The sequence below is a fragment of the Salminus brasiliensis genome, chromosome 13 (assembly GCF_030463535.1).
Source record: "Salminus brasiliensis chromosome 13, fSalBra1.hap2, whole genome shotgun sequence".
NCBI lineage: Eukaryota > Metazoa > Chordata > Actinopteri > Characiformes > Bryconidae > Salminus > Salminus brasiliensis.
Window position 1 is genome coordinate 8,739,225 of NC_132890.1, and position 20,777 is coordinate 8,760,001.

General features: G+C 43.9%; 1 protein-coding gene across 2 annotated transcripts in view; it reads left to right on the forward strand.

The window, feature by feature from the left end:
* The window catches only part of itpr2 (inositol 1,4,5-trisphosphate receptor, type 2), a 108,546-nt gene that overhangs the window by 8,962 nt on the left and 78,807 nt on the right, over window positions 1-20,777 (forward strand). Inside the window, exons 2-16 of one of the 2 annotated variants that reach the window (XM_072695630.1) lie at window positions 2,735-2,805; window positions 3,750-3,865; window positions 5,648-5,734; window positions 7,119-7,277; window positions 11,196-11,294; window positions 12,070-12,153; window positions 12,244-12,390; window positions 14,063-14,158; window positions 14,462-14,506; window positions 17,215-17,363; window positions 18,134-18,233; window positions 18,316-18,476; window positions 18,634-18,775; window positions 19,915-20,073; window positions 20,400-20,572. In XM_072695630.1, coding sequence (XP_072551731.1) covers window positions 2,735-2,805; window positions 3,750-3,865; window positions 5,648-5,734; window positions 7,119-7,277; window positions 11,196-11,294; window positions 12,070-12,153; window positions 12,244-12,390; window positions 14,063-14,158; window positions 14,462-14,506; window positions 17,215-17,363; window positions 18,134-18,233; window positions 18,316-18,476; window positions 18,634-18,775; window positions 19,915-20,073; window positions 20,400-20,572 — 1,788 coding nt within the window. The remainder of the gene's footprint in view (window positions 1-2,734; window positions 2,806-3,749; window positions 3,866-5,647; window positions 5,735-7,118; window positions 7,278-11,195; window positions 11,295-12,069; window positions 12,154-12,243; window positions 12,391-14,062; window positions 14,159-14,461; window positions 14,507-17,214; window positions 17,364-18,133; window positions 18,234-18,315; window positions 18,477-18,633; window positions 18,776-19,914; window positions 20,074-20,399; window positions 20,573-20,777) is intronic. The other variant, XM_072695631.1, reaches the window with a different exon arrangement.

The window sequence follows — 20,777 nt, forward strand, 5'->3', positions numbered from 1 at the left end:
GAAGTGGGTTGGGGTTGAGGGTTCGATACGTGGGCTCAGCAAGCTGTCACTGTTGAGCACCTTGAGCAAGGCCCTTCCCCCTCTCTGCTTCCCGGGCGCCGCAGCGATGGCTTCCCATTATTCCAGGTACATGTGCTCACTGTCACACTGTGTGTGTCTGGTCACGTATGTGTGTGTGTGTGTGTGTGTTCACTGCATGGATGGGTTAAAGAGGGAGGTTAAATTCCATCTGTGTCCAACACTAATGATAAATATGGTTGTCTTGTCTTGCCGGTAAGTCCATAGCATGGATAGCATGGAGCATCACTGCCATTGCCGGCTGTGGGTCTCGCCTAGCATCGCTACTGCAGTATTAGCAATGCTACCGTGCCAGCTGCCGGCCTTTCCCAGCGTCACTACCGTGGAGGAGAAGCCATGTTTGAGGTTCTGGGCCCTTTACATCCTAAAACTAGGCTCTGAGGGCAAGGCTTGAGTCCTTTACCAGGCAGGGTCACATGAAATGGTCCATAAAACACAACAGTGGTCATTTTATACCACAGAACCTTTTTCAAAAATAAAGAGCAGATATTTTGGTGCCAAACTCCTCATTGTTGAAATTCCATTGGCGATTGGCCAAAACTAGGCTTTTTTTTCCTCACATGACTTTATTTGGCCTATTCTCTTCCCTGCATCCAAGGGCGAGTTTTCTTGTGCTTTGAGCTTGTTGAAGTGAGGCGACTTCGTCGTGCGGAGTCAAGATGTGTAATTGTAGCTGTTGGGGCAGCTGCGGTGGTCTGTGTTAATCCCCTTCGCTTTATCAGGGCTTTACAGGAACGAGTGATTTCCCGTTGTGTGCCTGTCTGCGATGAGGGCTGCGCTCTCTCAGACAGCAAGGCCCATGTGCGTGGGGTGATTAGACAGCGCTCCGTCACCATCCGCCTGCTCTGCTGGCTCTGGCCGTGTAGGTAGTGATATTCTGGGGTGGTGTTTTTTCCCCCCTTGTGCTGATTATGTTGGCGGTATCAGGGAGGCAAACAAAGGGTCTTTATATAAGCTGTTAACACAACTCTGAGGTGAGCTTGCTGAATGACTCTCACAGTCTTGGCACCCAGACGCCAGAAATGTCGGGAGGAACTGAGATGAGCGGCCTCTATATATAATACCTGGACTGTCTCTGGGGTTGTGGACTGTGACGTTTGATCGCATGTTAAAAGTATGGCCGAGTCAAGAGAGTTGTCCAAAAAAGTTCAGAGAAGAGATCACTGCCTTCACAAAGAAGGAAAAGGGATCACTGGCTACACTACCTGGACGTGACCGAACGCGGAAGCTGTCACCGCAGCTGCCAGCAGATTCCTGAGGAGGCAGGTGGCCCAAAACCCTCGAGTGACTGCAAAAGACCTGCAGCAAGCTTTGGTGGCAGCAGGCACTGAGGTTTCAGTTTGCACAGTGAGACGCACACTAAACTCTCAAGGTCTCAATGCTTGTACACTTCTGCTGAACCAAAGAACAAGAACAACCAGATAAATTAGTCACGGATTTCGACTTTGGAAATCAGGTCATCTTTTATGTTTGACTGGGGTTCTTATGCAACTTATGCAAGCTACAGTATAACTGATGAATTTGTTTTGACCTCTCCAGTCTTGTTATTGTGTTGCGGTGACCTTTATGGATCAGAATTAATAGAGAGGTAACAGGCCTCATTAATATTCTTGGTGACACAATTAGAAAGCACAGATCGGGAAGAAAAAGAAAACCAAGGATGCAAACCAGAGAATTGGGCGTGGCCAAATAACATGCCCCTTTTACAGAGAGCTCAAGCGTACTCTTGGTGATGGTATAATTACATTTAAGGCATTTAGCAGATGCTCTTATCCAGATCGACTTACAAAAGTGCTTCACTATTTACTCAAGAAAACCTCAGCTAGTTTGAATAGACTAATAATTCAAAGATATCTCTAAGTTTAGACACTACTAAACACAAGTCAATAAGGAGACCATAGTACTCTACTACTCGCCCAAGTATTCTCTGAAGAGGTGGGACTTCAGTCTGGGTTTGAAGACAGCGAACGACTCCCAGGGGAAGTTCGTTCCACCACTTCTGTACCAGGACAGAAAAAAAGCCTGGACGCTTGTCTTCCGTGGATTTTGAGGGATGGTGGGTCGAGCCGAGCCGTACTTGAAGCTGGAAGGGCTCTTGGTGCGGATCGGCTTCTGACCATTGCCATCAAGTACGGAGGGGCTGGTCCGTTCTTGGCTTTGTAGGCCAGCGTCAAGGTTTTGAATCTGATGCAGGCAGCTACGGGAAGCCAGTGAAGAGAACGCAGCAGTGAAGAGACATGGCTAAATTTATAGTAGTAGCTGTGGGAATCCTTGATAGCTCCAGTGATGCTTGTGAAGAAGAAACCGAGACCTCATGTGAAGCATTGCTCTTTTGTGCATAAAGGGTCACTTCATCTGCTGTAGCCCTTTTCAGGTGTGTGTGTTTGTATGTGTATGTGTGTGTGTGTGGAGAACTGAGGTAAAGACACCCCTGCTGCCTATCCAACCCTTATACTTCTTCTCAGTGGGAGCCAAACATTAGTCTGCCCAGCTCACAAACAAGAATCGTGGTGTCCAGAATGTTCCATTATATAAACTGAGAGTTTTTAATGAATTAGATCAGTGTTAATTAACTAGCAGCCCATTTTTCACGATTGTATCGGGACATCCCTAATCGACTGTCATGTGTTTAAACGCATGTGTGTTGTTCCTGTAGGTTGGTGGATGATAGGTGTGTGGTTCAGCCAGAAGCAGGAGATCTGGCAAATCCACCAAAGAAGTTCAGAGGTAAGTCCTTTATTACGTTAGCTTTGGATCCTGTGACTGCTGTTTAGAGTAATACAATGACACACTCAATTGACATATTCCCCGTTCATTTTCAGAGGCTTATCGTCAGTGTCACACACAAACCTTGCATCTTAATTTTTGCTGTTTTTCCACTTTTTGACAAAAATTGAAAGTTGCAAAGTTTTTTTTTTCCTTAAAAGTTTCCATGTTTGGTAAAATTGGCATCACAACGTTGGCCTATAGAAGACTGCAATATGCATGCAATGTTACTGTGTATTGTGAGAATATCGGCTAATTACAATGTGCAGTTACCACCCCCCCCCCCCCCACATGTGCAATTAAGAGTCATTTGCAATTACCTGTAAATAATCAGTAAATAATACTGTTATTGCTTTTTACTTCTATTATTTATTTGTTTATATACTGGTAATTTATCTACGTTTTTGCATCTGAGTGTCTTGCTATCCCTTTTCTGCTGTGACACTGAGAATTTCCTCACTGTGGGACTAATAAAGGATTGTCTTATCTTAGCTCAAGTGTGTTTTAGTGTATGCATATATTTATGAAATCCAGCAGTAATATTCTGATTATCCAGTTACAGTCATAATAGGTAGCAGTTCTGTAAGGTCACGCTTACATACATACCGTATACTCTAGCCCCTCACAAAGACTAGCTGCCCATTACGACTACTAGAGTCATTACTTGCATCTTTCTAAATGTGCGAAGCTGGATGATTCTTTCGCTGCAGCATTGTCACCTGAGGCCTGTGAAGAATGCTGTAACTCCTGAATGTAATTTTAGTCTGAAACTGAGTTTCTAATTACGACAGATCACATGATGCTGATCCGCATGCTCTTCTTTTTTTGGTAGCCCATGTAACAAAGCACTCTGTTGTTTTTCTGTGTGTTTTAAAAGCCTCATGCTTTTCCTCTCTGTCCCTCAGATTGCCTGTTCAAGGTGTGTCCTATGAACCGCTACTCAGCACAGAAACAGTTCTGGAAGGCCAAACAGGGAAAGCAAGGAGGCAATACAGAGGGAGACCTCTTCAAGAAACTGCAGGTACTTCATTTAAATATGCGATCCAGCTTCGATTTACTTGCATTGCATTGTAAAATACAAGAAATCAGATAAGAGAGAAAACAAGAGAAATATTCCATATGGGCTTCTGATTATTTCAGAAATTAAGTTATGGTTGGTGTGGTGCAACAGATAACACCTCTACCTGCCAGTGAGCTACCACACCATGTGGGAGGTTCGATTCCCGGCCTCGGTGACTGTGCTGCGTTACACCAATAAGAGTCCATGGGCAAGACTCCTAACACTACATTGGCCCACTTCTGTAATATGAGTAACCCTGGAAGTCACTCTGAATAAGAGCGTCAGCTGAATGCCATAGATGTAAAATGAAACATCAGAATTTCAAGCAAAAAAAAAATAAAAAAGGATTTGGGCGATCACCTGTACCCCATCTGGAAATCTGATAAATGGCAATATTCAGATTTTAAAAATATTTTAACATATAATAAATTGAATTTCTGCACAAACAAAATGTTGCTGTGCCGCAAAAATATATCCCCGGGGCCCGAGTGGTCCAGCGGACTACGGCGCGGGATCACTGGTTCGAATCCCGGTCATACTGCTACCCATCAGCAGCCGAGGCCCAGAGAGAGCACGATTGGCCTTACTCTCTCCAGGGTGGGTAGATGGGGCTCTCTCTCCACATCGCTTCGCTGCGGTGCTGGCTGTCTGTGTTGGCTGGTGCATTGGAGCCAGTTAATGTGGCATTTCCCTCCAGACCCTCCAATTGGGGAGGAAATGGGCGAATTGTAATGATTTTTGTGGGACAGCGACAGAAACATCTCTTAAATTTGTCCAAAATAGGGAACCACTGCCAGATTTAATTCTGCTGAAAGTGAAAATGTAAAAAAGGACAGTGATGATATGCGTATAGCATATGAATTAAATGTAGGTCCTACAATTAATACATATGGAGTCATATCAGAATATTATGACCACCCCTGGGTTGAAATGAACTCGGCCCGGGTTGTCACAGATGCCATACATTTGTGTGTGTGTTTGCATAAATATGATATATGTGTATATGTATATAATGTTGTGACCTTGTATAACAATCAGCAGCCATAACATTATCACCACTGACAGCTGAAGTGAAAAACATTCTGATTATCTGATTGTCTTCATCTAAAGTGATTGTTGTTAAAGGGTGGGATATATAATGCAGCAAATGAAGGATCAGTATTTGAAGGTGATGTCTGATTGGGTCAGGCAGGCATCTTGTGTTTTTTTTTTTTTTTTCTGGTATGGAGTGGTCAGAAGTGCTCCAGGAAAAGGCAACCTGTGAATCAACATCAGGATCATGGACACCTAAGGCTCATTGGTGCAGCCCATGGAGGCCCCACCTCACAACTTTCCTTAATGTCCACAGTGTAATGATAGGATAGGATGCCACAAGACTCCTTCAGAGTTCTTGAATGCCTCGATTGGTCAGATCTGTTGTGGCGGCGCAAGGGGGACCTACTCAGTATTAGGCAGGTGGTACTAATGTTGTGGCTGATGTGTGCATATTATATCCAAATGCATGTATATGTAAATGACCATGTATCAGATTTCCAAGCTGGACGTAGACTAATCATTACTAATCAAATTTCTTTTGGTTTGAATTTGCCCTGAATGCAGCCAGAAACCATGAAAAATATACATTTTCTGTTATTATTTGTATGGAGGGAATGAAAACTTCAGCTGCAGCTCTGTCATCTCTGTACCTCAATTTACGCCCCCTCTGATTTCATGGCTGTTTTGCTTCTCTCCTACGTTTCCCAGCATGCAGCAGAACTGGAGCAGAAACAGAATGAGACGGAGAACAAGAAGCTGCTTGGCGAAGTGGTCAAATACAGCCAAGTCATACAGGTGCAGCCCAGCCTTCCTGCTTATCAACCCGCTATTCTGTTCCTCTGAGCATGCTAGAACATTCTGTTTGTTTGTGCTCTGTAGCCAAGGCTGCCCAGAGAGAGGGAGAGAGAGAGACAGAGAGAGAGAGAGATATGGCGAGAGAAGGAGAGAGAGAGCGATAGAGGGTGAAACGGCTCTGTGACAGGTTGATGTATGGCTCTAACTTGACGCAAAAGAAAGCTTTGGGCCGGCTAGTTCTAACCTTTCTCTACTTCCTTTAAAAAGAACATGGCTTTCAAGCGTCTGTCTGTACTGGTTCCATTTACAGGGCTGAGGCGTTTGTGCTCTTGCCACCTCGCTGGTTGTTCACTCGTTAGGATGTTTTATTTGTGTGAAACCAAGATTTGCAGACCAATAGATGCCAGTATGCCAAATAGATGCCTGTTGGTGTGCTTCTACGAGCTAATTGGAAAAAGCACCCTTTGCGGAAGGAAAGCTCAGTTTATGGCCAGTTTAACACACACACACACACACACTCTCTCAAACTAGTGAACCGGGCAGTTCAGTCACACCCTTGGAACGGTGGGTAGCCACAGAAATTAAGGGTTAGGGCCGCTTCATACAGAGCGTATGAACACGTCTGCCATGTTTTTGCCATCGGGGCTAGAAACTCCTACGTTAAATTCCCACTCTTTCCTGACCGCTTATGCTCTCTCTCACTTCCCTCCTCCATATGAGCGCTCATTAGCAAAGGAAGCTATAGTTTGTAGTTCTTTGTGGGCTTGATCAGACGAGGATGCACCTAGACAGGCTGTACTGGGCTTAAAAGGACTCCCCACCATTCCCCAGGCTTTCAGCTCTGCTCTGCCATATATTTTCTTTAACCTCTGTATTTTTTAAGTCAGTGTTGTTGTTTGTCATGTAAGCTTTATGCTCTGCTACGAACAAGATAAGCTGTTGTGCCGCCATCTTGATGCTCATTTGTTAGATTTTTTTATTTATCTATTTATTTATTTATTTATATTAAAAATGGACTTTGAATAAAAGGGCCTTTAGGTGTCTTGCTCAAAGGATTCCTCAGCTGTGAATTCTGAGGATGGAGATCCAGGGAGTTGAACCAGCAGCCTTCTAGCCCCAAGCCTGCTTCCCTTACCCTTAGATAATGAAAGAATAGGTGTTGGTGTTTATGAGAAGTCAGGTCATCCCTCTGCAGTCATTTAAGCTTACTGATCAGCTCAGATTTACACTTCAGAGACGCTGGATCACTGTATTACAGTCTAACCTAAAGTAATCTTGTTTCTGGGCGGAGCTAAACTTTTAAATCATTTAATTTTTATTTCATGTTCAGTTCTCTCATCTTAAGATTGTGTGTATGATATGTGTGTGTGTGTGTGTGTTTCAGCTGCTGCACATAAAGAGTAATAAGTACCTGACAGTGAATAAGCGTCTGCCGGCTCTGTTGGAGAAGAATGCTATGCGGGTGTCTCTCGACCCGTCTGGCAACGAGGGCTCCTGGTTCTACATCCAGCCTTTCTGGAAGCTCCGCAGTGAGGGAGACAATGTAAGACCTGTACTGTACTGCACTCACAGCACTAACTGTACTCAACTCTACTATAAACTATATACTACTGTACACCCTTTATATACCTCTATATACTACAGTACGCCCTCTTTGAATTCTATGGTTTTATGTGTTGAAATACTAAGTGCAAGTAATGGTTTTCTGAGTGACTCTCTATGTATCTCTGTCTCTGACATCGTTCTGGAGGAGTTTTGTCCCACTCTTACTCAAAATGCTGCTTTAGTTCATTAAGGTTTTTGGCCTAGTTTTTGTTAAATAAGCAATGTCTTCCTCTCTCTCACCTTGCTCTCTCTATATCTCTCTCTACCCTTATTCTTGTTCAGCGATGTTCAGAATCCCCAACTAAGAGTCTGTCTCTCTCTCTCTCTCTCTCTCTCTCTCTTTTTATCACTCTTTATCTTTCCTTTCTCTCCATACCTCTTTCTCTCACCCATCTCTATCTCTCACTAACCTCCTTTCATTCTTTCTTTTTTCTCTCTCTCTCTCTCTCTCTCTCTCTCTCCCTCCTCCTCCTCCTCCTCTTTATCACTTACTCTTCCTTTTTCACTCGCCCTTCTTTCTTTCCATCCTCTTTCTCTTTGCTCTCTCTCGCTCTCTCCCAGGATTTCATTCATCCTCCTCTTTTCCTTTCTTTTCCTTTCTCCCTCAGTCACTGTCTCCTCTCTCTCTCTCTTTCTTTCTCTCTCTCTCTCTCTCTCTCTCTCTCTCTAATACAGGCTAGTGTAATACGTGAACAGTATTGGGTAAACTGGGTAAATCTGAGAAAAACGTAAAGCTATTGATCCATTTATCTGAGCAGTGAGAATTTATTTGCTTGATTGGAAAAACATGAACATCAGTATAAATAATAATACGTAGTGATTCTGAGAGTGTGTCAGCCTTAACATTTCCAAAGCTCCACTTGAGGAAGTTCAGTATATTCAGTATATCCAGCACCTACTTCATCTAATCAGTCCCTCATTAAAGCAGTTCAGGTGAGCTGCTGGAGTTCTCTGGAAATCACAGAGGAGTCAACGGACTACTGTGTTTATGGGAATTCGCGTTGACTTTAGTGTTCTAGAGTATTTCACAGGCAGACACTCCCCGCTGAGGTAAACCGCTCAGCACAGTGGTGCATATGTACATTCTGTGATCGAACCTACAGCAGCATGTCTATGACTGATTAACATGACATTAACATGATGATGAAGCCATTTTAACCCTTCTGCTTTCTCCTGTTGACGTCTCAGCGGCCAAAGTCTGAAGGTATATCTACTGATTGCAGTGCATGATGATGTACGTATACACACTGATCAGCCATAACATTAAAACCACCCACCGGTGAAGTGGATGTCATTGATTATGTGGTTCTGGTGTGATCTATATATTAGGCAGCAAGTGAACAGTCTTTGTGATGACTAGACAGCTGGACTGGGTCAGAGCAATTTCAAAACATCAGGCAGGTCATGTGGGGTGAACCTGGTCTGCAGTAGGTCAGTACCTACCAAAACTGGTCCAAAGAAAGACAACTGGTAAACCGGCGACAGGGTAATGGGCACCCAGGGCTCACAGATGAGTGATTGGTCAGCGCAGTCCGCATGAGCTGTTTTGGTGGCCTACGCAATATTAGGCTGTTTTTAATGTTCTGGCTGATTGGTGGATATACATATGTGTCTGTGTTTCTAGTGTTGTGCTCACTACACAGGACAACTGTGCCGCATGTTACCCTGCATGTGAACTTCAACTTTACCATTTACTGTGTGATCATGCCTGTTCTTTCAGCCAGGCTGAAGTGCAGTGCTGTCAGTCATGGCATTCATAAAGTCATTAATGGCCGGAGTATAGCTATAACTACAGCTGTAACCTTTACACCCCCACTGATGCTATTTGTTTAACTGTTGATAGACAGCGATGGGCTGTGATTTCAGAGGTTGTCATGGTCGTCTTCCTCTCAGCGGCGCGCTTGTTGATCTAGGCAGCGGGTTTGTATGCCGAGTGGTGGAGAGAGTGAGCCTTGGGTCAACACAGCACTCCATTCGCATGTTCACACACTGTGATTTTCGACTTCCTCATGCCTTGTTTGGTAGCTTTTGCCTGCCTCAGACACATGTTGTATGCTACCTGTTGGAACAGCGACTAGAGATGGCGCAATACCACTTCCATTTTTCCAGTATCAATATGAAAATCTCGAGGACCGGCCGATAGTGACTGACCACTGTTCTTAACCCCTTAACACACCAAAACTAACAGCAGTTAAATGCCAGCTCAGGTTTGAAGGCTGAAGGAGATTCCGATATGATGTATGGGTAAAAATAAACAGAGAATACTCAGATAGACTGAGGGTCTCCGCAAGACCTCTGAAGATGTCCTGTGGTATCTGACAGCAAGATGGATGGTTTCCTTAGGGTTGAGCTTAGAGTTTTCCACTAAGAGGAGCATTAATCAAGATATAAGCAACATGGCATCTAGCAATTACGAGGCGATGAAACCAACACCACTGGAACCATCTTTTCCCCTTATCGATGATCATGTGTCGAACGTGTCGATAACCAATCTTAAAACCCACTTATAGAAATGACGAAATTCTTGTTTGAAACTTAGCAGCTACATGTTCATAACACAAATGTAGGCTATAGGCTATGCTAATATTGACTTGCCTAAAACTGCAGGAAGCTTCAAGTCTCAGAGGATTGACTGAGGTTTGCCACAGCCTGAGGTATCTGTGTCATACACAGTGAAACTCAGTGGCTTGTCAGGTTCCTCCGTACTGCCGATTCACACAGGCTTAATATAACCTGAGATTATCTTGACTGATGCAGGAGCGCACAGTCCGTAAACATGACTGACCTGGCAAGTTCGGGCAGGACTAAAATCGCTGAGGAACTACAGACACCTCCCCATGTAGCTTTAGAGCTACGGTGGACGTGAGCTAGTATGCTTATGGACAGATCTCTTCGGGCGGAGGCCTAACTGTATGCTGTAAGCTGCAAGGACAGCCCATTTTTAATTTGCTGGATTTGTGACGTCAGGGTAAGCTCCCCATTTAGATATAAGCGGCTGTTCAACCTGCAGGAGCTTAGCCCTGCCTGTTTCACGTCGTTGGCTCCCAGCCAACTATTGTTTCACAGATAACAGCCCTTTTGGATTCATTAGTTTGCTGATGTGACAAAAACCAACACACTGCCTATTGGTGTTGCACAATATAGAGCAGCCAATCTAAAGAGAGGTCATTATCAGTCTTAAAGGCACAGTCACCCAAAAAATAAAAACAGCCCGTTCCGAGAAATGAAGAAAGGTTGGAAAAAGGAAAATGACCACGCATAAATGAACTGCGGTGAAAAAATGTCACAGTGGATTAAAGGGAAAAAGTATTTAAGATATAGGCCCTTTAAAATGTGCTAATGTCTGTAGGTATAGCAGAACTGCAGGAAGTCTTATCTCCTTACCTTGCATTCTGTTCCACCTGAACTGTCAGGCCATAAATATTCACAAGGTAAAAAGGCACTTACTGCAGGCTCTGCACCCACGTTCAAAAACTCATTACTTTGTGGGCTGAGAGATCTTTGCAGCTTTGACATGTGTGTGCCTGACTAACTGACTGACTGACTGACTTGCTCTGAGGCTTCGTGAGAAGACTTGCTGGTGCAACAAGCTAGTCACACCCAGTCACTCCGGGTCTGTGTGCGCTAAACAAAAGCATTCCAGTAATATCACAGAGAGACAGAATGCATTCAAATGTCCTGAACCTGTTCTGTGTTGCGACAGTCACTCAACACAAGTGCCAGCTTCTGCATGTCACACAGGGTCTGAGATCACTGTATGTGTCCTAATGGCATTTAGGTGGAGCCCACCTTCCCTGTTTGGTCTGAGGTGGGGATTGCATTAATTGTGTGTGTGTGTGTTTGTGTGTGGCACTAGGTGGTGGTTGGGGACAAAGTGGTACTGATGCCTGTGAATGCTGGCCAGCCTCTCCATGCCAGCAACATTGAACTACTGGACAACCCAGGCTGCAACGAGGTCAGATACACACTTCCACGCGTATTCATCACCCCACAGTGAAACGTTCAGGGCCAGGTGGATTTGTATGTGACATCAGGCAAACACAATAAGTGCTCCCAGTGCATCTGAGACCAGTGCCTGAACTGAGCAATGGTTGGCCTATTAGGGGTGGAACTAGAGATGGACCGACCAGTGTTTTGGGGGCAGATACCCATCACCTGTCACCTTTTAGCTCGATAGGTCGTTTCGATTAGTGGTATTAAAAAAAACCCCTGATGATCCAGGAAGCCGTGAGTGAGGTCCGTATTGCCATCTAGCTGTTGAAAGAGACACTGCGGGTCAAGGAACTATGGGCCGAGGTCCTGTGACCGAGGGACCATGTGCAGAGCTGCAGCAACTCACAACATGAGGATCATATGACCTGACCGGCTCTCGGGATAGACACATTTTTTGGTCTGAAAACATTCAGATGCATAGCTGATGGATCCCTCCACCAATAGGAGTGACGATACACAAAATCCGCAATTTGTTTCAATACAAGGGTCCCCCCTCCCCCCCAAACAACATCTTTATAAAGCTCCAAAAGTTATTCAGTCAAAATGTGTTTGATGTCTTTAGTGTTTTACAGGAGCTATGAGCCCAATGATCGTTAAGGAGTAATGGAAGCCTATACCCTATCACTTAGGCATTGTGTAAACAGCATGTCTCAGTCATCACATACTGTACTTGACTCCAAACAGTGGAGTACACACTGTATTTCCACGGCCCCAAACGTGTGATTTGTGTGTGACAGGTGAACGCTGTGAACTGTAACACCAGCTGGAAGGTCACTCTCTTCATGAAGTTCAGTGACTACAAGGATGATGTCTTAAAAGGGGTGAGACGTTTCCTTATTGTTGATTTATAGACGTTCAGAATCAAATGAACTCCCAACAGAGATTAACCCCCTCCTCTCTCTTCCTTTTAGGGTGATGTTGTGAGGTTGTTCCATGCTGAGCAGGAGAAGTTTCTGACCTGTGATGACTACAAGGACCAGCAGCACATTTTCCTGAGGACGACCCTCCGCCAGTCTGCCACCTCTGCCACCAGTTCCAAAGCACTCTGGGAAGTGGAGGTATGATCCGAACACAGGGATGAGATTAAGGATCAGCATGATCTTTTTATTTATTTATTTATTTTTGGATGGAATGGCCTTAGAATAACCCCCAGAAAACCCCAAGACATTCCCTGTGGGAGTCTTTCCTGAACCTCAGAACTTTAATTTTAATTGAATTTAGAAATACTTCACTTGATTGAACAGTTGGCAGCTTGGACCCTGCTCTACTTAGCAGCTGTCTATAAGTAGTTCTTCATCAAGGTAAAGGGAAAAAGCTCTTAACAGCACTCCTCAGACCAGACCTGCAATTCAGACAGGTGCCATCCTGAACATCTGGAGGCAGGTGTTTTAATTTCATCTCAACTAAAAAGGTTAAAAGGTTTTGGATTAAACTGTTGCATACTGAGGACCACTTTCACATTCATTGTGTCAAAATGAACAAGCTACTCTTAGGTAAGCGAAACTTTGTCTGGCTTAACATTCGTTTTAATGTAACGCCCAATGATGAATAACGTTAAAGGAACAATGGTGAGAACTTGGCTGGATCTTAGCAGCTTGATAAATTGGTCAGAAACTGGACTGTGCAGAGCTTGCATTTGCCATTAACTCCCAGTGAAGCCATAACTTGCAAGAAGGCAGGTCCCCTTTAGTGTGTTAAAGTACACCAAGTAGAACCAATGAACGCTGTGGAGGTGGGTGGAGGTTGTTGCTTGTTTGATTATTCAATTATTGTAAATATTTATAGTTTATCTTTTTTTGCCTTATAATGACAGTTTCAGGATTGTGTTGATGGTACACTGACTGTACACTCTACACAACGCTGCTAACTGCACTATGTAGCTTTAGTGGAGCGTGTATGGGAGCTCTCATAAAAGAGTCATATTCGTGTAAAATTCTGCAATATTACTCCACCACCCCACTTTCAGTGCCTACATTTCTCAGCTAGAGTATGCTCACGGAGAGTCTGGCCACTTCCTGTTTCCCCCGTTTTATCAAAAATGACTGCAGAAATGCCAGAGGGAGCCCACAATAAGTCCTCAGTGGATGGTGGTGAATGGAGCTAAGTGTCTAACCTCTTCTCTAGGACCTTTTTTCGTTACTTTTGGAAGGTAGAATGATGCGAAGGCCTACCTACCTGTATATTTCCAGAGTTTTAGACAATAGAGATGCTAGCATTGCTGCTACGGAGTGTTGATCAGTTGGCGAGCTGATGCTGGAGTTAACAGGCCACTTACGACACACCAGCTTTGTTTGGTGGCCCTGGCCAGCTGATGCTACGTCAGTAACAATGTAACTACCTTGCAGTGCAGTATTAAACATGTGCATTATTACAATAAAGATTTTTAAAAATCCGTGTATACTCACCTGTCTGCCAGCGGGTAGCGACACTTGTCTTTACAAGTAATCTGCTCTCAGCTTGTCAACAAATGCATGTTTCATAGCCGTCCACAAGGGGGCTCTACCGCTCACTGTGTGATTTGACTTAATGGCAGTGGGGTAAAAGTGAATTATACTCCCCAACCTGTAGGGGAAGAATATAAAATATAGATTCTTGCACAATGGCACTTTAAGCTGATTTATCATTATTATATATTATAATAATAACTCCACTGTGTAACGCCACTGAGGGCTTTATGAAAATGTCAGGATGATCGATGACATCTGATGTGTCCGTGTTTCTCCTTCTTAGGTGGTGCATTATGACCCCTGTAGAGGCGGCGCTGGCCAGTGGAACAGTCTGTTCCGCTTCAAACACCTGGCCACAGGCAAATACCTGGCAGCAGAGGTAAGAGACCCCTCCTCTCGCACTCTCTCTCTCGCACTCTCTCTCTCTGTCTCTCTTGCTCCCTCTGTACTTGTATTTGACAGCAGACATATGGAATGCAGTGTGAAGCGTGAGGTATCAGGTTCCAGGTTTAAAGAGTGAGGTTTCAGGTGCTGTGCTGCAGATGGCACTCTTCCCAATCTTATTCTCACTGCAGCGGTGACTTGGTTATAACAGCCTCATGTTTCCTGACCGTGACAGAGAGGGACTTTTGTTAAAGTTTGGGAATTTTGTCTGTGTGTGTATGTGTGTGTGTATTTCCAGGTGAATCCTGATTACCGGGATGAGAATGTAGATTCTAAAAATGAGGTAAGAGAGATTGGCTGTTAGTCTAGGCTGGCTGAAGCTGTACTGCTGAGGTGTTGCATTCCTTGCGCTTTTTCTCGTCCATCTGAAGCCATAAAAGTCCAGATATTTCCTTCTATTGTCTCGACTTGTGCCCCTGCAATGTTGCTGTTCATCTGAATAGTAAAGTTCACCAGCTCACGCCTTTAGCTCGTGAACCCTGAGCTTATTACTCAGTTATTCTCATTATAATGTACTAATGCAAAGTACACAATAGGGACGAAAGTATTTGGACACCTGCTCATTCATTATTTCTTCTGAAATTAAGGGTATTAAAAATAGTTCCTTTGTGTTTGTTGGAGTAACTGTCTCTACGGTCCAAGAAAGGAGGCTTTCTACTAGATTTTGGAGCATTGCTGTGAGGATTTGGTTGCAGTCAGCATTCAACAAGAGCGTTAGTGAGATCAGGATGCTGGATGATGACAACACTCACCTCATCCCCAATTCAACCCAAAAGTATTGATGTAGCACCACCATTCCAAAGAACACAATTCCACCGCTCCATCACTAACCGACCAGCTAACAGACAGCTGTGCCGGTCAACATGAGAGAATTGAGTGCCATCTATCTACCCGGAGAGAGCACTGCTCTCATGGCTCTGCATTTGGACTCGAGACCCAGGGTGACCCATAGTGGTGGAGTATTAGACTGCTGAGCCACTCAGAGACCTCTTGCCATTTTTCTTTTGGGCGATGATGAATGACCTGTGAACCTGGGTGTCTCCTGAGCGACGAAAGGTGAACATTCGCTGGAGCTGCAGGTTTGACAGGACAGGTGGAGTGGCAGTAAGAAAGGCGTTGCTAAGATGGCAGGACAAAAAAAAATGCACCACTGGCAGGGGGTGTTCTAAAACTTTTGACTGGTAGTGTGCAACCTCCCATAGCATTGAAGGAGTAAGGAGTTGGACCACAAGAATATGGAGATACAGTTATGGAGAGTGTTAATAAGGGAGTGTGTTGTTTCGGAAAGAGTGTGTGCGTGTGTGCTTGTGTGTGTGTGTGCTTGTGTGTGTGTGTGCTTGTGTGTGTGTGTGTGTGTGTGTGTGTGTGTGTGTGTGTGTTTGAATGCCAAGGTGGCGCCTGATTGGCACTGTTTCACAGCACTGCGTCTCCCAGCACTTCCTCTGCCCACTCTCTCTCACACCATCACCATTATGTAATCTCTTTCTGCCTCTCTCTCTCTCTCTCTCTCTCTCTCTCTCTCACTTACACACACGCATATTTTTCTCTCTCTCCTCTCTCTTCCTCCCCTTCTACCTGCTACAGACAGCCGCACTCCGCTTGTGCTTTGGTCTCTCTGGGGAGTTTCTCTGGTGTTTTTATCTGCCTCTGCACCGCTCTGCTTTATTGGTATTCAGCCCCAGCGATTCCAGACGCACACTCGCGCATGCATGCACAAACACCCACACACTGCACTCGCACTCAAAACGGCGGGGGCTTCTTACATAATGTCTGAGTCTGGGGGTGCCCTGTGGGAGCCGGGCAGACATGCCGCCCGCCTCTCTGAAGGAGCGAGATACAGAGAGAGTGAGCGCGAGAGAGAGAAAGAGAAGGGAGCTGTGAAAGCAGGTAGCGATTCTGGCAGCTCATGAAGTACCAGAACAGGTCTAGACTGAAAAGGTGTGGTAGGAGACCTCATACATGCAACTTCCTGCATACAATTTCGACTGGAGATAAAGTCCGACCTGTTTTTAAGTTGCGCTGTTGCCAGTTCGTCATAGCTGTTTCCACTGAAAGGTCTTTAGGCCAGATTTATAAATCTACAATTTAAATAAAATACTGATGTTATCTCCTGGGGCTTTAGGAGCTAATCGCATTGAGGCAACAAATTTGCTCATTTATAAACAAGAAGTACTGGAGTTTGCATAAAATGTGGCACTACCTTTCCCTTATTTGCGTAGGCCGAATGCTGGCCTCGCAAAAAAAATACCACCTGAGTAAGTTTGAGAGTGAACTTTTCTACCATGGTTTCAGACGTATGGGGTTACACATGGTGCCCGTACACGGTCTCAGCAGATATAGGATTAACAAGCTAGTTGCCCGACAGCTCGACTACAACTCAGATGGTCCACGTAATGAACATAAAGAGAGCCGTGCAGGTCCTGCAGAAAGTCTGTCCCAGCCAGGGCTGTCAATTTTACAATATAGCAGAACGTTTCTGGGGGGAAATAGAAAATGAGCCAATATTAGCACAGGGAAAACTACCTGTTGAAAGTGGACACCAGGGATGGAAGGCCAGTTTAGAGGAGAAAATGCGCTTCTGGGGTTGGGGATGGGTGGAGCTACACATCATACTGTAACCAGCCAAATAGCTTATGTGTAGCTCCGCCCATCCCCATGTTTGGTAATCAGATGTTTTGTAAAAACAGAGCAACATCTTTCCAAAGTGAAGCCACCACAGGTCTAGCGCCTCTGCTGGCTGGTTGCAGTATGATGTGTAGCTCCGCCCATCCCCATATTTGGTAATCTGATATTTTGCAACAGTTTTTAAGGATAAATTATTTATTTGTTTATTATGCAAATGTTAATGCAACTCTCAACAGCTTGTGTGCTGGCAAGAAAGGCAAGGAAATGTGAACTGGATGGACGAGCTCTTCCCTGTTCTATATTCCCTGTTCGTAAGTGGTATATTTCACTGTGTGTGCCTGTATTTTTTTATTTTTTTTTCCCTAGACTGAGTCAAATCCCATGTACTCTAAGAAGAAACGTCCAGTGGAGAAGATTACCTACATCTTGGTGTCTGTCCCACATGGTAACGACATCGCCTCCTTGTTTGAGCTGGACGCCACCACATTGCAGCGGGCCGACTGCCTGGTGCCCAGGTTCGACATCTTAACCCACACACTCTAACAGCACTCATTCAGGCTGCAGACAATGGGGGGATATGTCCTCAATACAGTGCCCGCATAACTTTTTTACAGTGCCAGCTGTGCCACCAGTGGACCGAATTATGTAAGGTTATATTAAAGTTTATGGGCAGGCTAGTGGGCGTCTCATTAGTGTGCAGTTTAAAGGGAATGTTTGGGCCTTGAGCCGAATAAAGGTTAAGGGAAGTCCACAAAGGTTTGGCAGTGTTTTTAATACAGCACTGCTTCAGCATTCACACACTGAAATTCTTCCTATTACTATTATTATTAATGTCTAACATTAATAATAATATTAACATCTGGTAAGCTTCCATGTGGCACAGACATCAAGAGTTGGCCCTGTCATCACGAGATCGCCGATTTGATCCCGTCTGATTTTTCTGTGATACTACAGCCATCTGTGGCCAGGAGTCCCAGAGAGCATGATTGGTCTTACTCTCTGGTTGGGTAGGATAGCTATCCCCCCCCCCCTTCTTCACTCAGACACTCACACTGTTTAGCATCACACTGTTAGCTGATCTGGCAGTTACTGACAGAACTGGCAGTTAGTGTTCTCATCCAAGCGTGTTGAGCTGTCCAGACGTTGCCAATTGGAAATGGCTAATTTGTGGGGAAAATCCCAATACAAAACAGTTAGATCCATGTACATGTGATGATGGACATTCATGGAGCATATAAGCTTCAAACTGTTCATTTAAATGCTAAAATAGTGCTCTGCTTTTCAGGAACTCTTATGTCAGGCTTAGAAACCTGTGCACCAACACCTGGGTGACCAGCACCAACATCCCTATCGATCATGAGGAGGAGAGACCTGTTATGCTCAAGGTGCGTTACGTTAGACCTAAATTCCTCCACATTTAAACGACTGTGTTGAAGGTTAACATGCACTTGGAACTCGCCCTTGCAGATTGGTACGTGTCCCACCAAGGAGGATAAAGAAGCGTTTGCCATCGTCTCTGTGCCCTTGTCCGAGGTGAGGGACCTGGATTTTGCTAACGATGCCAACAAGGTCCTGGAGGCCTTTGTGGCCAAGCTGGAAAAGAGCACATGCATTCTGAATGACCGGAGGTAGGCATTGCCCTATATGTCCTATATGTGCAGTGTATAGGACAGAGATCATCATAATCTTTTGGTGACAGACTGGTACAGATTGTACTGTAGATACTGTTGGAATATTGTGATTAATTTTTGAGAAGAATTACAGGCTGTGATGTGTATTGTGTAGGTTTGTGACTAAGCTGCTGGAGGATTTGATCTTCTTTGTATGTGAGGTGCCCAACAATGGGCAGGATGTGCTGTCTGTGGTCATCTCCAACCCTAACCGAGAGAGGCAAAAGCTCATGAGAGAACAAAACATTCTTGCACAGGTACACACATACACACACACATAGACACTCTAACCCATTGTAAGGGTGTGGGTTTATACCTATATAAAATAAGATTCTTTAAAGCAGCTTTAAAGAATCATTGTGATGCTCCACTGACTTGTTCTAGCTCATATTAGTTCTGAGTCATAATAGTTTAAAATACTGTAATATTACTCTAATGCATAATGTATGTCTAATTCTTGCAAAATGTTGCTTTAAAGCAACATTATGAAACATTTTACCTTAAAATAGCCGCTTCAAAATCACTGTGCTGATCATTCTCCACTGACCTGCAATGGAGAAAATAGTAACTTTGGTCAAGTGGGCATGATAACACTCGTAAAAAACGCATAACCACAGTCATATTTGTGTAAAATCCAGTAATACGACTCTACCCTGTCAGTCCACATGGTTCTTTCACTTTCACTGACTGGTCTGGACCTTAACTTATCCAGAAATGCATAAAATCTGACCTGTAGGGTTTGCTGAAAGTATGAAATTCCACTTTCTGACTATAGCAAGAAAGGAGCAAGAAATACCAATTCTTACATAATGCTGCTTTAATCCTAACTCTCAACCTAACATCAGTATGTTATCTATTTTTTTATGTATTTATTTATTTTTTGTTTTTTACTTTTTGACACAATGTAAACCTGGTAGGTGCTCTTGATCTTTTCTCTCAATTGATGATCGACCAATAGAAATGCTCCAGAATGACTTGAAATAGATATTTTTACATTGACATCCATTGAAAGTTATGTTAAGTTTTTTCAGTTTGAAGTAAGTTGTCATTTTTAAAACAAGGTTGCATGACCATGACAATATGCTTTGCCCTTTTAGTTTTTTTTTTTTTTTTTAACTTATCACATTTTTAAATGTATCCTGTTTTCCTGTAAAATTCGAGATGTATTTTTTTTTGGAAATGTATGTAAACAAGCGTACACACACCTCCACCACCCTCATAAACATAAACATTCTCATACAAACTTCACAGAATAAAGATCACAATATGCCTGCATTTGCTTGCTGTATGTACAAATTGATCATATTGGGCTTCACTTATTTTAATAGTGATCAAGATCTATTAATGTGTGTGTCTGTTTGTGTGTGTGTGTGTGTGTGTGTGTGTGCGTTGTCAGATCTTTGGCATTCTGAAAGCTCCGTTTACAGAGCGAGATGAAGGACCCATACTTAAGCTGGAGGATTTGGGTGACCAGCGCTATGCTCCGTTTAAATACATGCTGCAGCTTTGCTACAGGGTCCTGCGCCATTCACAGCAGGACTACCGCAAAAATCAGGTAAGAGCCACCAGGTAACACAACCTGCATCTACCCATTTGGGGATTGCTTGACCAGCACATTAACATGTGATAAATACATAAATGCTAGATTGCTAAACCTTCTGGGTATTTGAACCACCTTTGGCATAAAATATTTCAATGTGGGTAAGACTATCAATTTCTCTTCATAGGTTCTTTAGAACAAGGCAGTGTCCACAATACAAAATGTCAGATTATGGCCACAGTTTATTGACTAATTTATATAGGCTTAATCAAAATGCTGGAGTCAGTCTGATGAAAATCTGATCCCATGATTTACTAATGCTTACCCGATTGTTCTATTAGGAGTATATCGCCAAGAAGTTCTCCATCATGCAGTCTCAGATTGGCTATGAGATCCTTGCAGAGGACACCATCACCGCTTTGCTGCACAACAACCGCAAGCTACTGGAGAAGCACATCACAGCTCGCGAGATTGAAACCTTTGTCAAGCTGCTGCGCAGGAACCGTGAGCCCAGGTCTAATGCCCTGAATGTTCATAAAACTCTGTATACTCTTTAAAATAAAGCCACTTCGGAAGGTTCTTTGAATGATACCATGAATAACCATGTGTGAGTCACATCTCTGTTACAAACATGGTTCTTAATGAACCAAAACTGGCTATTCTACAGCATTGCTCTAAGCATTGCTCTAGGCATTTTTACAAATTTTGGCTTATCTTCT